Source organism: Brachionichthys hirsutus, chromosome 9, assembly GCF_040956055.1.
Source record: "Brachionichthys hirsutus isolate HB-005 chromosome 9, CSIRO-AGI_Bhir_v1, whole genome shotgun sequence".
Classification (NCBI taxonomy): Eukaryota; Metazoa; Chordata; class Actinopteri; order Lophiiformes; family Brachionichthyidae; genus Brachionichthys; species Brachionichthys hirsutus.
The window spans coordinates 14,284,776-14,296,812 of NC_090905.1; the positions used below are offsets into that span (position 1 = coordinate 14,284,776).

General features: G+C 53.6%; 1 protein-coding gene across 1 annotated transcript in view; it reads left to right on the forward strand.

Annotated features, from left to right (window-relative positions):
- The window catches only part of LOC137899563 (carboxyl-terminal PDZ ligand of neuronal nitric oxide synthase protein-like), a 34,130-nt gene that overhangs the window by 19,658 nt on the left and 2,435 nt on the right, over window positions 1–12,037 (forward strand). The window contains exons 5-11 of the mRNA XM_068743600.1: window positions 1,145–1,286; window positions 2,132–2,340; window positions 2,526–2,540; window positions 5,180–5,341; window positions 7,438–7,603; window positions 7,929–8,096; window positions 11,534–11,733. Of these exons, the coding sequence (XP_068599701.1) occupies window positions 1,145–1,286; window positions 2,132–2,340; window positions 2,526–2,540; window positions 5,180–5,341; window positions 7,438–7,603; window positions 7,929–8,096; window positions 11,534–11,733 (1,062 nt within the window). The remainder of the gene's footprint in view (window positions 1–1,144; window positions 1,287–2,131; window positions 2,341–2,525; window positions 2,541–5,179; window positions 5,342–7,437; window positions 7,604–7,928; window positions 8,097–11,533; window positions 11,734–12,037) is intronic.

Here is a 12,037-nt window from a genome sequence, read left to right on the forward strand (position 1 = left end):
TTCCATCGTTCCAGCGTTCTATCGTTCCAGCGTTCCAGCGTTCCTTCGTTCTATCGTTCCAGCGTTCCTTTGTTCCTTCGTTCCAGCGTTCCATCGTTCCAGCGTTCCATCGTTCCTTCGTTCTATTGTTCCATCGTTCCTTTGTTCCATCGTTCCTTCGTTCCAGCGTTCCTTTGTTCCTTCGTTCCTTCGTTCCTTCGTTCCAGCGTTCCATCGTTCCAGCGTTCCATCGTTCCTTCGTTCTATCGTTCCATCGTTCCATCGTTCCATCGTTCCTTTGTTCCTTTGTTCCTTCGTTCCAGCGTTCCATCGTTCCAGCGTTCCATCGTTCCTTCGTTCTATTGTTCCATCGTTCCTTTGTTCCATCGTTCCTTCGTTCCAGCGTTCCTTTGTTCCTTCGTTCCAGCGTTCCATCGTTCCAGCGTTCCATCGTTCCTTCGTTCTATCGTTCCATCGTTCCATCGTTCCTTTGTTCCTTCGTTCCTTCGTTCCAGCGTTCCTTCGTTCTATCGTTCCATCGTTCCTTTGTTCCAGCGTTCCTTCGTTCCAGCGTTCCTTTAACAGCCGCCAGCTCCCAAACAATTTGTGACCATCATTTATTTATCTTATCTCTTCCCCGGCTCATCCCACCTTATCTGTTCGAGGATATTAATACTTGTGGTGGGAGAATGAAAAGAGAGAGAAGACTAATGTCAAAGGGGGGGGGGGGGGGGGTGAACCCCGCGCCGCAATCTGTAGCCGTCCGGTTTCAACATCACGATGTCTTTTCTGAATTCATCTTCTCCGCTTGCGGTTCCTTCTCGTTGGTGCTGACGACGTTTGAACATCTCCGTTGCGTTTCGGCCGTTCTGCAGGAACCCGGTTGCGACTTGTTTGATTGCCGCCGTGTTTTCCGTCTGTTGCAGAAGGTCATTGGGTCGCTTAAAAGTACCGACGGCTGCAACTAATGATGCTTGATTATTATTTGTGAAGTTAACCACCGTGAAATGCGTCAGGGAATCATTTGTTATCGTCTGTTATGATTTATTCATCGTCCCTGGCCCAGCTCAATGGAGGCGTAATCAGGCTGTAGCGATTCGGACGCTCTAAATCCGTGAGGAGTAAAGTCTTCTGCTGGCGCTTTGCTCCCGTCCCGCCTCTCCAGAGTCAGGCCATGCGGATCGTCCGGACGGTCGGCCAGGCGTTCGAGGTTTGTCACAAGCTGAGCCTGCTGCACACGCAGCAGAACGCCGACGGCCAGGAGGACGACCACGGCCAGAAGAACGGCAGCGGCGCCTCCGTCCCAGGTAAGGGAACGGAACCGCTGCTCATCTTGCCTTTGCACAGGATCTTTGATCTCTTTGAAGTGAAAAATGTAGCAACCTTGTAGAAAGACCTCAACGGTTGATGAGACGAATGGAAGGACTGAAACGCGACTCTGGCGTTCCTGGAGCGGCGCCGAGCGCCGAGCGGTCCGTGCGTCTGCGCGGGTTCCCTCCGGGTTCTCCGGCATGTTGGCAGGAGGGCGCCATGGCGGGGCGAGTATCACGGATGAGTCGCCTCAGAGAAAGAAGGCGCCGATGGGCCGAGCTACTTTTATCTATCGCCACGTGGACAGGATTCACCGCAGCGCGGGGACACGCGGCCCCGAGTGCGGTCTGGCAGGCCCGACGTGGAGGATTCTGCATTCTGGAAGTTGTGGCGTGTGAAGCGAGGCGAGCGCCGTCACACACAAGCAACGGGCTTATCTGGAGACGTAATTATTATGGGATGGAACGGTGGGAGAGGACGGGTTAGAGAGGGAGGTGGGACGGAGAGAGAGAGCAGATGGATACTAGAGCACAAAGGAACTCCGCCATGGAGGACAAGAGCAGCGAGAGAAGATGCAGACGGGAATTAGAGCCGATGGAGAGCGAGAGAGCAGAAAGTTGCCGTTTGTGCCGCGTCTCAGAACATGCAGCGCGAAACCGTTTTATCTCGCGAGGAGGCCGGGATGCGAAACGAGCGCTCCTCGGCGTTTCTCTCGCTCTCATTATGAACGAAGAGTCTGGAGACGGAGGACTCGCTGTGTTTCTCACTTCTTGTCTTAACTGGGTGCATCTGTGTGTGTCCGCCCATGCGCGCGTGTGTGTGTGTGTGTGTGTGCGTGCAGGCGTGCGTGCTCATCCACCTGTGTGTGTATGTACTTTCCTTGGCTCAGCCCGGGAGCTATCGGCCGTCGAGAAGACCGCGTCCGTCACCGAGGAGACCGACATCGATGCCGAGGAGGCGAACCAAGTGACGGCGGCGGCGGAGGAGGCGGCGAACCTCAACAGAGGAGTGACGGATCTGGACGCCTCCGACAGGTCCGCTGAGCTGAAGGTGAGTTTACTCTCACTCCGTTTCCTGTATAAGAGCAGAAAATGGGTTGAATGGGTCGAGCTCCTCGCGGCTTCAGACTAGAACCTTGTTTCTCACCGTGATGCGCACACACCTGCCGGTATTCCCAGCCGGTGTGTGCGCCCCCCCCCCCCCCCCCTCTGCTGGGTTTATGTCATCAGCGTTAGCGTTCCGGCAGCCGAGCGCCGTCACGCTTGTGTTTGTTGGGTCGCGCGGCGTTGGGGGTTTGATCCAGGGACGTGCAGTCGCGTCCCGGCGACGGGAGGATGACTCCGTGTGAAGAGGAAGAGGAAGAGGAAGAGGAAGAGGAGGTGTTTATTCCGCTGCTCTCTGGCTGGAGGAGCAGAATCACTCGATCCGGTCCGATGGAGCGGCCGAGGATGAAGGAGGTGAAATATTTCATTCCTCCCGATTCTGCTGACGCGAAGCGTCGACATCAAACATCCGGCGTTTTATTCACCGAGACGTTCTCTGCTGCTTCAGATTGAGACCATTCCTGACAGAGACTCACCGAAGCCCAACGCAGGAGACTCCTTTTAGGTTTAAACTACAACCAAAGCGCCCTTCAGTGTCGTTTACTTTGGTTAAATATCTCGGCCGTTAACCAGACGAGCTGCTTCACGCGCCGTTTCATCAGGACTCAAATCGGATCATGTGACGTTCCTGTCAGGAACCGCATGCAGAGACGCCAGCGCCGGAGAACCAAACTATTCGCCTGCTTAACGTTGTAATTATCGGGCCTTTCATCGCAGCCTCTGATTGGAAGCAGCGCAGCGTAAAGTCGCCGAAGCAGCAGGCCGGCGGCGCCGACCTGCGACCCTCGGTCACCGGAGGAAGTGCGCGTCGCTGCTTCGGCTCGTGAAAGGGAACGCAGCCTGCGAGAGTTAAAGTTCATTCTGTTCCCGTCGGCCCCCGTTAGACTGACAAATCCCCGAGCGCCCCCTCGTTCCGACTCGGGGGGGGGCGTCCCACCCGGCCCACCTCGGGTTCCCCTAAAAGGCTCGCCTCGCAAGGAGCATCGCCTTCAGGCAAATGGCAAAGACAAACGTTTAAAGCAGAGGGCTTTGATGGAGGATTTGCCTCTGGGCCGCTTTGATATGCCGTCAGGTTTAAAGTGGAGCCCCGCGGGCCCCGCGGGCAGCGCCGCAGCCTCGCCGACCACCATTAGGCATCAATTACCCACAATTCACTCAGAGAACTATTACGTCTTCCCTTCAAGTTTGGACTGATTAAAGTTACTCGAAGGCGCGTTAGCCCGACGATTAGGAGCGGGGGGGGGGGGGGGGCTGAAAGGGAGGAGGAAGAAACTTCCCACGTCAGATATAACCGGATGCTTGGATCTGTCTCGGCTTCCCATCGGCTGAGTGATCAGCAACACGTCAGTCACTTTCAGCGTCTCCCCCCCCCCCCCGGGGCTCATCCAGAGAACCTCGGGGTCAACGGCGTTTCTGTACCGTTAAACACTCGGATGGAACCGGCGTCTCCGGCTGGTCCCGGTCCAAGCTGAGAGTGCTTTTATGTCATCCGGCCTTTGGTCTCGTCTCTCCTGCTACGCTGCATCCATTGAACGGGCGCTACGGCCTCCGTCGCTCGTCGTTGCCTCGGGGAGTCACAAACACTCGTCCGGACGGCGGTAAAAAATACCCGCCTGACCGTAAGCTTGATTTGCTTTATTTCTACTTTACCAAAGAGACTGCATTCCGCCAGAAACTCATTTCTCACTCCCCACAAAATAAAATTAGCCTTTCGTTAGCGGCGCTGTTGCTGCTGTGCAGCTTCCAGCCTCCAGGGGCAGCACCTGCAGAGAAGGTTAACATGGTTTGCATAGCTTAGCATGAAGGTCCAGAGGGCCTGGAGTCCTGCCGGCTCTGATCCGCAGTGAAGCAGAGCTGGCTGCTTCACCGTGGCGTCGGATGAGCGAGTCGGATGAGCGAGTCGGATGAAGTGGAGCGTTTTGATGCTGCTCGTTTTCCACGCGGGTGCAGCTAATCAGCGTTTCTGCGCTTGTTGTGATGATCGCTCGTTCTCTGTGGCACATTGTTGATGTCGTTCTTTTTGTTGTTTGTTGTCTTCGGGGCATTTCGTCTTTTTCACCATTTTCACACAAACGAATGACTTTTCCTTTCAAGCCCCTTCAGATGAGTCATAATGTGGAGCTCCAGAGTTCTTTCATCTTGTGAGGTGTTTTACATGTATGAGCAAAGCTGGAGTCGGTCGTCATGACGACAGAGCAGGTTCAAGCCATTTGAAGCAAACCAAAAATGTTGTATTTTTCTCCTGACCAGAAGGGGGCGACCCTTGCAGGTTTAACCAATTTAAAGTTGTACAAACATAAAATAAATATATTATGTAGATAGAAAATATGTCAAATAAACCGTCCTCTAATCTGTCCCTCTCCTCTCTAATCTGTCCCTCTCCTCTCTAACTGTCCCTCTCCTCTCTAATCTGTCCCTCTCCTCTCTAATCTGTCCCTCTCCTCTCTAATCTGTCTCTCTCCTCTCTAACTGTCTCTCTCCTCTCTAACTGTCCCTCTCCTCTCTAATCTGTCTCTCTCCTCTCTAATCTGTCCCTCTCCTCTCTAACTGTCCCTCTCCTCTCTAATCTGTCTCTCTCCTCTCTAACTGTCCCTCTCCTCTCTAACTGTCCCTCTCCTCTCTAATCTGTCTCTCTCCTCTTTAATATGTCCCTCTCCTCTCTAACTGTCCCTCTCCTCTCTAATCTGTCCCTCTCCTCTCTAATCTGTCCCTCTCTTCTCTAATCTGTCCCTCTCCTCTCTAATCTGTCCCTCTCCTCTCTAATCTGTCCCTCTACCTGCCGTCAGCCTGCAGAGGAGGCGTCCCTGCTGCTCTCCAGCCCCAGGATGCTGCTCCCCGCGGCGGCCATGCCGCCCCCAGCCGCCCCCCTGTCGGTGCACCACCAGATCCAGCTGCTGCAGCAGCAGCTCCTTCAGCAGCAGCAGCAGACGCAAGTGGCCGTGGCACAGGTGGGGGGTTCAACGCCATTTTACCTTGCTAGCTTGACCCTAAGTAGGTGTTTCCATGGGAACTGCTGCTCCAGCTGCTCTGCAGTTCCACAGTTCAACGTCAGGAGAAAGCTCGGATTTGTTATAATCCCGTCTCCCTCCTCGATTATCGTTACCTCCTCCCTCATCCACCTCCGCAGAGCCTCCCTTGATCCCGATGGTCCTTCCTAAGGCCTCATGGGGAAGATTCTGATTGCTCTCCAATGGCTCCTCGTGGAAACCAGAATTCAAACCCGGGAGTCTCCGGATCGGGACTACAAACCTGTTTACGTGTCTGGGTCGTGTCCCGTTTTAAAACTCGCTGCGTCGGCTCACGTGGTCGGCCTCGAGGTTTCTCTTGTGTTGGAGCTGAAAGACGAATCCCTACGAGCTGCTGTTCGTTTTTATGTGTGATGGGGGGGGGGGGGGGTAGCGCCCTCGTCACTCGGCTTCATTCGGCGCTTCCCTTCCTTCCACCCGCTCGTCTCCTCCGGCGTTTCCTCCCTTCTCTCGCCACCTACACCGTTATCCTCGGCTTCAGCATCCTTTATTGTTTCTATTAAATGGGCTCTTCATCCTCCCTCCCTCCCTCTCCCCGTCGCTCAGTGGGAAGAACGATGGCTTCCCTCTCGCCGTTATTCCTCCAAACATGAGACGAGCAGCTATTGGCCGGGTTTCAAACGCTTCCACATCAAAGCGACCTGGCGTGGGCCGGGAATGCGATGACGCTAATCCCGTGTGAAGGGCGCTCCCTCAGCCGCGGAGTCGCTCCCTCGCCGCCTCGCCTTTTACCACTTCAACAGCTTCATCATTTACAATATTAGACACTAATCCCTCGGATCCTGGGGGCGGGTTTAGACCAAGAGGATTCTGCAGATGCGATTCCAACGACAACGACTCTTTGTTTTGTGGAGACGGTTCGGCTTGTTGGAATCAGAATCACCGACAGCATGAGAGGAAACGATGCAAGCAGGACTGTCAGAAGTTCGGAAGAGGAAAGTGGTCTGCGTTGCTCTAATTAGAGCCTCACGGATTCATTTGAGTGGCTTGAAGCTCCGACGGCCGGATGAAAACGGGAAACACTGAAAGGGAAGCAGGTTTTCCCGCCGAGGGGAAAGAAGTGGAGCACCTTTTAATTACAGGCTTCACAGCTTCTGTCTTCAAGGCTTATTGGTGGCTTTCTCATCTCGTCGTCTATAAATTGACATTTTCTTATTGAGGGCTTCTGATTTCTGTCTTTTTATTATCATATAGTAGTGTCATTTTATCTAGAACGGTTCTCCCACAGAGACGATGAGAACCCGAGGCCATGAGACTCTTCCCATCATTCCCGTCATCGCCCTCAATCCTGCAGAAAAGAGCTCTGATGTATAAAACGGGAAAGTCGGCAGAAGACAGGAAATAATCATCTTTTTCTCCTTTTCAAGAATTTTTCCGGTGAACTGACAAAATGTTAACATTTTTAGATTTTTTGGGGGAACTGACGGCAGACATTTTTAAGAATTTCGCAGCAAAAGATTTCAAAGGAATTAGTCAATGTTCAGACTAGAGTACTGAGAACGCCTCCATCCAGAGAAGGTGGGAAAAACCTCTTCAGTAAAAGCAAAAGAAGAAACGAGTTCCTTTCAGAATTAAATGTTTAACTAAGTAAAAGACAGAAAGACGAATATTCTGTTTCATTCAAAGCCAAAGTGTTCGGCGATGATAAATGCTTTCACTACGTGTGCAACACGTCGACGCGGCTCCGCCCGAACAATGGAGGACCTTCCTCTTTACCCCAACGTTGCAGAACGGCCTCGGCTCAGATTCCAGCCCCGCCTCCTTTCAGGAGCGTCCGTGCTGCCACGGTAACGGCTGCTGTGTTGCCACCTCAAGCAGGAAGCAGGGCGTGAGTCGGTCTCCCGTTTAACTATTCTGTCCAGCAGAGACGTGAAGGCCAAACCAGACCTGGATCAGAACCAGAACTTTGATCGTAAATCTGGATATATCTATAAAGCTACAAAGTTGAAATGGTTTAGAAGTGTTCAATAACCTTCTGACCGGTTTCCCACCCTCCTCTGGACCCGCCTCCTGTGCAGGTGCACCTGTTGAAGGACCAGCTGAGCGCGGAGGCCACGGCCCGGCTGGAGGCCCAGGCTCGAGTCCACCAGCTGCTGCTGCAGAACAAAGACCTGCTGCAGCACATCTCGCTGCTGGTCAAGCAGCTCCAGGAGCTGGAGACCAAGATGTCCGGGCCGAGCTCCAGTGAGTAGATCACAGACAAGAGCATCCAGCTGGATTAACAGCAGGAGGAGTCTTAGATTGGGGGGCGCTGGGGGGCGCTGGGGGGCGCTGGGAGGCGGGGGAACCCATAAATCCTGCCGGTGATTATCTCCACATGCTGCTTTGTGGTTTTTATGCCTGATAATCCCTTAAACTCTTTAATCTGTTGTCCCGGCTAGACGTCTTAGTCGCTCCGGTTCCCCAGACAACACCGGGACTGAATTATGAAACTGGATTCAGGCGGATGAATGAAATCGCTATATTTCCTGCTGCTCATCTCTCCTCTCCTCTCCTCTCCTCCCTCCAGTGGGGTCCCAGGACAGTTTGTTGGAGATCACGTTCCGCTCCACGGTGCCCTCGGTGATCTGCGACCCCTCGACGCCGAAGCCCGAGGCGTCCATCATCAGCCTGCCCACCTCCGACGTGAACAGCAACGTCTTCTGCTCCCCCAACGGGACGGTGGGAAGCCCCCTAGGTAGGGACCGCTGTCTGCTCAAGCTGGACTGTTTCCGTTTCCTGCCGGGTCCTCCTCCTCCTCCTCCTCCTCGACTCCCCTCGCCTCGGGAGGCGCCTGACGCCGACTTGTTGTCGTGTGACGTCACCTGTCTGGACTTCGTCCGGTTTCGCGAGTCGGGTATCGCCTCGGAGTACGAGTCGAACACAGACGACAGCGACGACGACGAGGAGGAGGAGGGGGAGGAGGGGGAGGAAGAGGAGGAGATCTTCGGCTGGGGGACGGACGAGGAGACGCTCAGGTTGCTTAACGTCCTCAACAGCCGGGGAAACCCTGACTGTCTGGGAGATGAAATCGCCGTGTAGCACGCTGACCGACCTCCGTCCGACATGTGCGTGCACACACACACACACACACACACGCACACATGAAAGGCTTCCATGGACACCGTGTGCTGGAGCGATGCAGACAGGAGAGCGACGCCGTAATTAAACGGATCAAATAGAAGGACAGAGGCGGACTCAACTGGAGCTCCCTGATCTGACCATAGTCCCGGTGCGTTACCGTGGAGACCAGCTGTCTGTCTCATCGATGGAGGCAGCGCTGCACCCAGACTGCTTGAACTGGTTGAACATTCTGCAGCTTTTCTCACATGAGATTCACTTTTCCTGTGAAAGTACTTCCTGATTCGCGTTTTCGTTTCGCTTTTACCTCAGTCGGTCGGAGTTTGGCTTGTTTTTAGCCGTTTATTTTCTTTCTTTGAAACACAAAAGTCTTTGTATTTGCGGTGGAATCCCAAAAGTCCACTTCCCTTATTTGTCATGCAGGTACGTATACGTATATACATGTACATGTACGCATTTAAAACTGTTTCCTTCTGTTTCCTCTTTGCCTTCGTTATTGACGACACAAAAACTTCCTCCCAACCGTCCTTTGCTGAATTTCAATTTGGGGCTTTTCAGGAGCTCTTAAACTAAATCGGGGAGTTTCCCGTAAACGTCTTTCCCGTCCTTTCCCACCAAATTGAAACGGCGAGTCTTAATCACGAAGGTGTCAGGATGTGCCGCTAAATCAAGCCGAGCGCTAAGGTTGGTTCAGGGGCGGGGGGGGGGGGAGCCGACGAGTTTCATTCCGGCTGTCGTACCGATGCCTTTGTCTGGCTTTGAAGGAGCGCGTTGCCAGTTCTCAATCTGCTAGCGGTCGTTTGCAGCGAGCGTTAGCCTGATGGGATCGATCCGGTCCGGTGGCGGCGGCGGCCTGTAAGCCAGCTGCCAGCCGGGTGTTTGCATCCAAGGATGAACAAGAGCAAAAACAGAGAGTCTGAAAGTTTGCTGGGAGATTTGCTGAATTTGAGGAACAGATTTACGATGGATCCTGCTTGGCGAGGACTTTTTTACGGCCGACATGCTTCATTAGCATCTTCACAGAATAAAGGGAACCCAAAAGCGCCAGAACTCAAATATAAGTCTGAGCTGTTACCAGAAACTACACCCAGTACACAAATACAAGTATAACTTCCTGTTTGCTGTTGCATCCGATGAGAGTTTAGCCCCCTAGCGGGCCGCTAGCGGGCCGCCCCCTATCAGGGGCCGACCCGTTCGGTGATCGGGCGTCATTCCTCACCATTATTTATTTTATTGCTCCGCCACGGTGGTTAAAAGTGATCGCTTTGTTTCTTCGCCTGTCTCTTTGCAGGATAACGCGAATAAATGTCCTCTAATAAATGTGTGCGGGTCAAACTCTGACTCGATATTACTACGGCGATGCATCAAAGAGATTATAATCGGGAGACTCCAGACGTGGCAACGCACCACGAGATGCTCCGACCAGCAAAAGAACGTCCGGGCCTTAACTCCGCCTCCTCAAACAGACCGTTTCCTTTCTCCTCTCGGCTGTAATTGTCTGACGGGAGCCGCTTTACCAGCTCGCTTGGGTGACTTCTATTGATTTATCTGTCACAGGCGCGTGTCGCTTCAAACGGGGGGGGGCGAGGGAGCGTTGTGAATCAATAGACTTCCTCTCCTCGCAGAGAGAAACCCAAACGTGGACGTCATCGTCTGAAACGGCCGATCGACGCCGCGCATGCGGGACGAGGGTTGAGGTTCGGATGATGTAGGTTTGTGCAGCTCAACGCGTCCCACTTCTTACAGCGTGACATCAAACACCGGGGGCGTGGCGATGGATCGGCCCGGGGGCCGTCCCCCATCAGGACCGACCCGCGTCGCTGAGCCCGGCTAACGCTAGCTCGGGATACGGAGCTGTCATTGAACGCAGCCTGGATTAAAGCAGGGAGTTCTGATCGCAGCAGATCAATACAGGACTCGGGACTTCCAATCACGCTCAGGGGGTGGAGCTTTTCTGAGTTGATGAAATGGAACAAAATCCTCTTCTTTGATCTTTAAAATGCTGAATGTTACATTTCAGCTGTTTTGTTAGAACTGAAATCGTGAATCGGCCCAGTTTGTGGCCAGGAACCGTTTCCATCCTCGCCTCGTTGCCACGCCCCACTTCTCTGGGGGGGGGGGGTTCTATTGGACAGCCTTGATAAATCTGCATTCATTCAGAGGACACAGAAGTCGTCAGAGCCAAGAGTCCCGGCGGCGGCGGGAGGAGACGGCCGTAAATAGTCCCGATAAATAGTACCTGCGTGTAAATGAGCCAGACTTTCCCTTTCTGTCGTCCTTCATGAACCCGCTGGGCTCGTTGGCAGGGGGGGCAGGGGGGGGGTCGATCCGCTTGACCTTGACGTAGCATCCGGCGCTCACCTTGGCAGGCGTGGAATAAAAACATCACGCGTGTAAATTTATGTCTTTGCATCTAGCGAAAAGCATCCAATCAAATCAACCGACCCCCCCCCCCCCCCCCGCCCTCTCTGGAGGCTGCAGTTTAATGACCCTTCAGAATAAGAGCGTGCATGCTGTAAAATAAAAGCGTGCCTCCTCGGGGGGGCCACATCCTGCCGGATCGTATTTCCACCCGCCCCTCATTAATTTGCTCTTTTAGCTCTCGTCATTGGCTAATGGAGGTCAAGGTGGAGGTGGTGACTCCGCCCCTCCCGTTACAGACGATAATCTGAAATGTGCTGCTTCTGTCTCGTTAAATGCCTCCCGAGAAACGTTTCCTCTGGCGAGGTAAGATCTGTTGGAGACGTTTTCATCGTCCATCCGTTCCTCTTGGTGTTGCTGCACGACCCCCCCCCCCCCCCCTCTGTCCCCGACTTCGCGTCTCCATCTTGCTTTATTTCGTCTTCACGTTTTCTGCTTTTATTTCTGCTCCATTTCTCCGGCCCGTTTCGCCCTTCATGCGTTCTTCACCTGCGTGTTTCTGTGTTTCTCTTTGTTTGCATCCTCCTTGGATCTTGCAGAGGTGTTGCATCAGTTTGTTTTGTGCTACGCTGCAGACTCGATGTCCCGTTAGAAGTTCTGCTCTTTCATCTTCTTCCTGTCTTTCTCTCCCAGTTGATCAGAGCATGTTTGAGAACTCCGTCGCTCAGCAGCAGAGTCCTCAGATCTCCCGGTCCGGACAGATCAATTCCCGGCGCTCCACCGCGCCTGCTACTCATCCCGGCCCGGGATCCGGCCCCGTCGACTCTCCGTCCTCCGGGGGCCAGCAGAGGCTCAAAAACGCCATCAACCTGGGGAAAGCTGTCGGCGCCAAGGTTGGTAGTAAAGTTTTAACCGGTTTAATTCTGCCTCGCTTCCACGGCCGAGAACGAAAAACGGAAAAACCGGGCTACCGCTGGGGCAGAAGATCGGCTGGCAGAGGTCGGATCAGAGGTCAGATCAGCGCCTCGGATCAGAGCCTCTCCGTCTGTGGAGGAAGAAGTTATCGTTCCATCCGCATGCAAATGTGTTCTTATATTTGGGTGAACTGCTCCTTTAAATTTGTGGCTCCTCCTCTCTGCCCTCTGATTAATGATAATGGATCAATTGCCTCATTTTATTGTTGCGTCGGTGGATCTG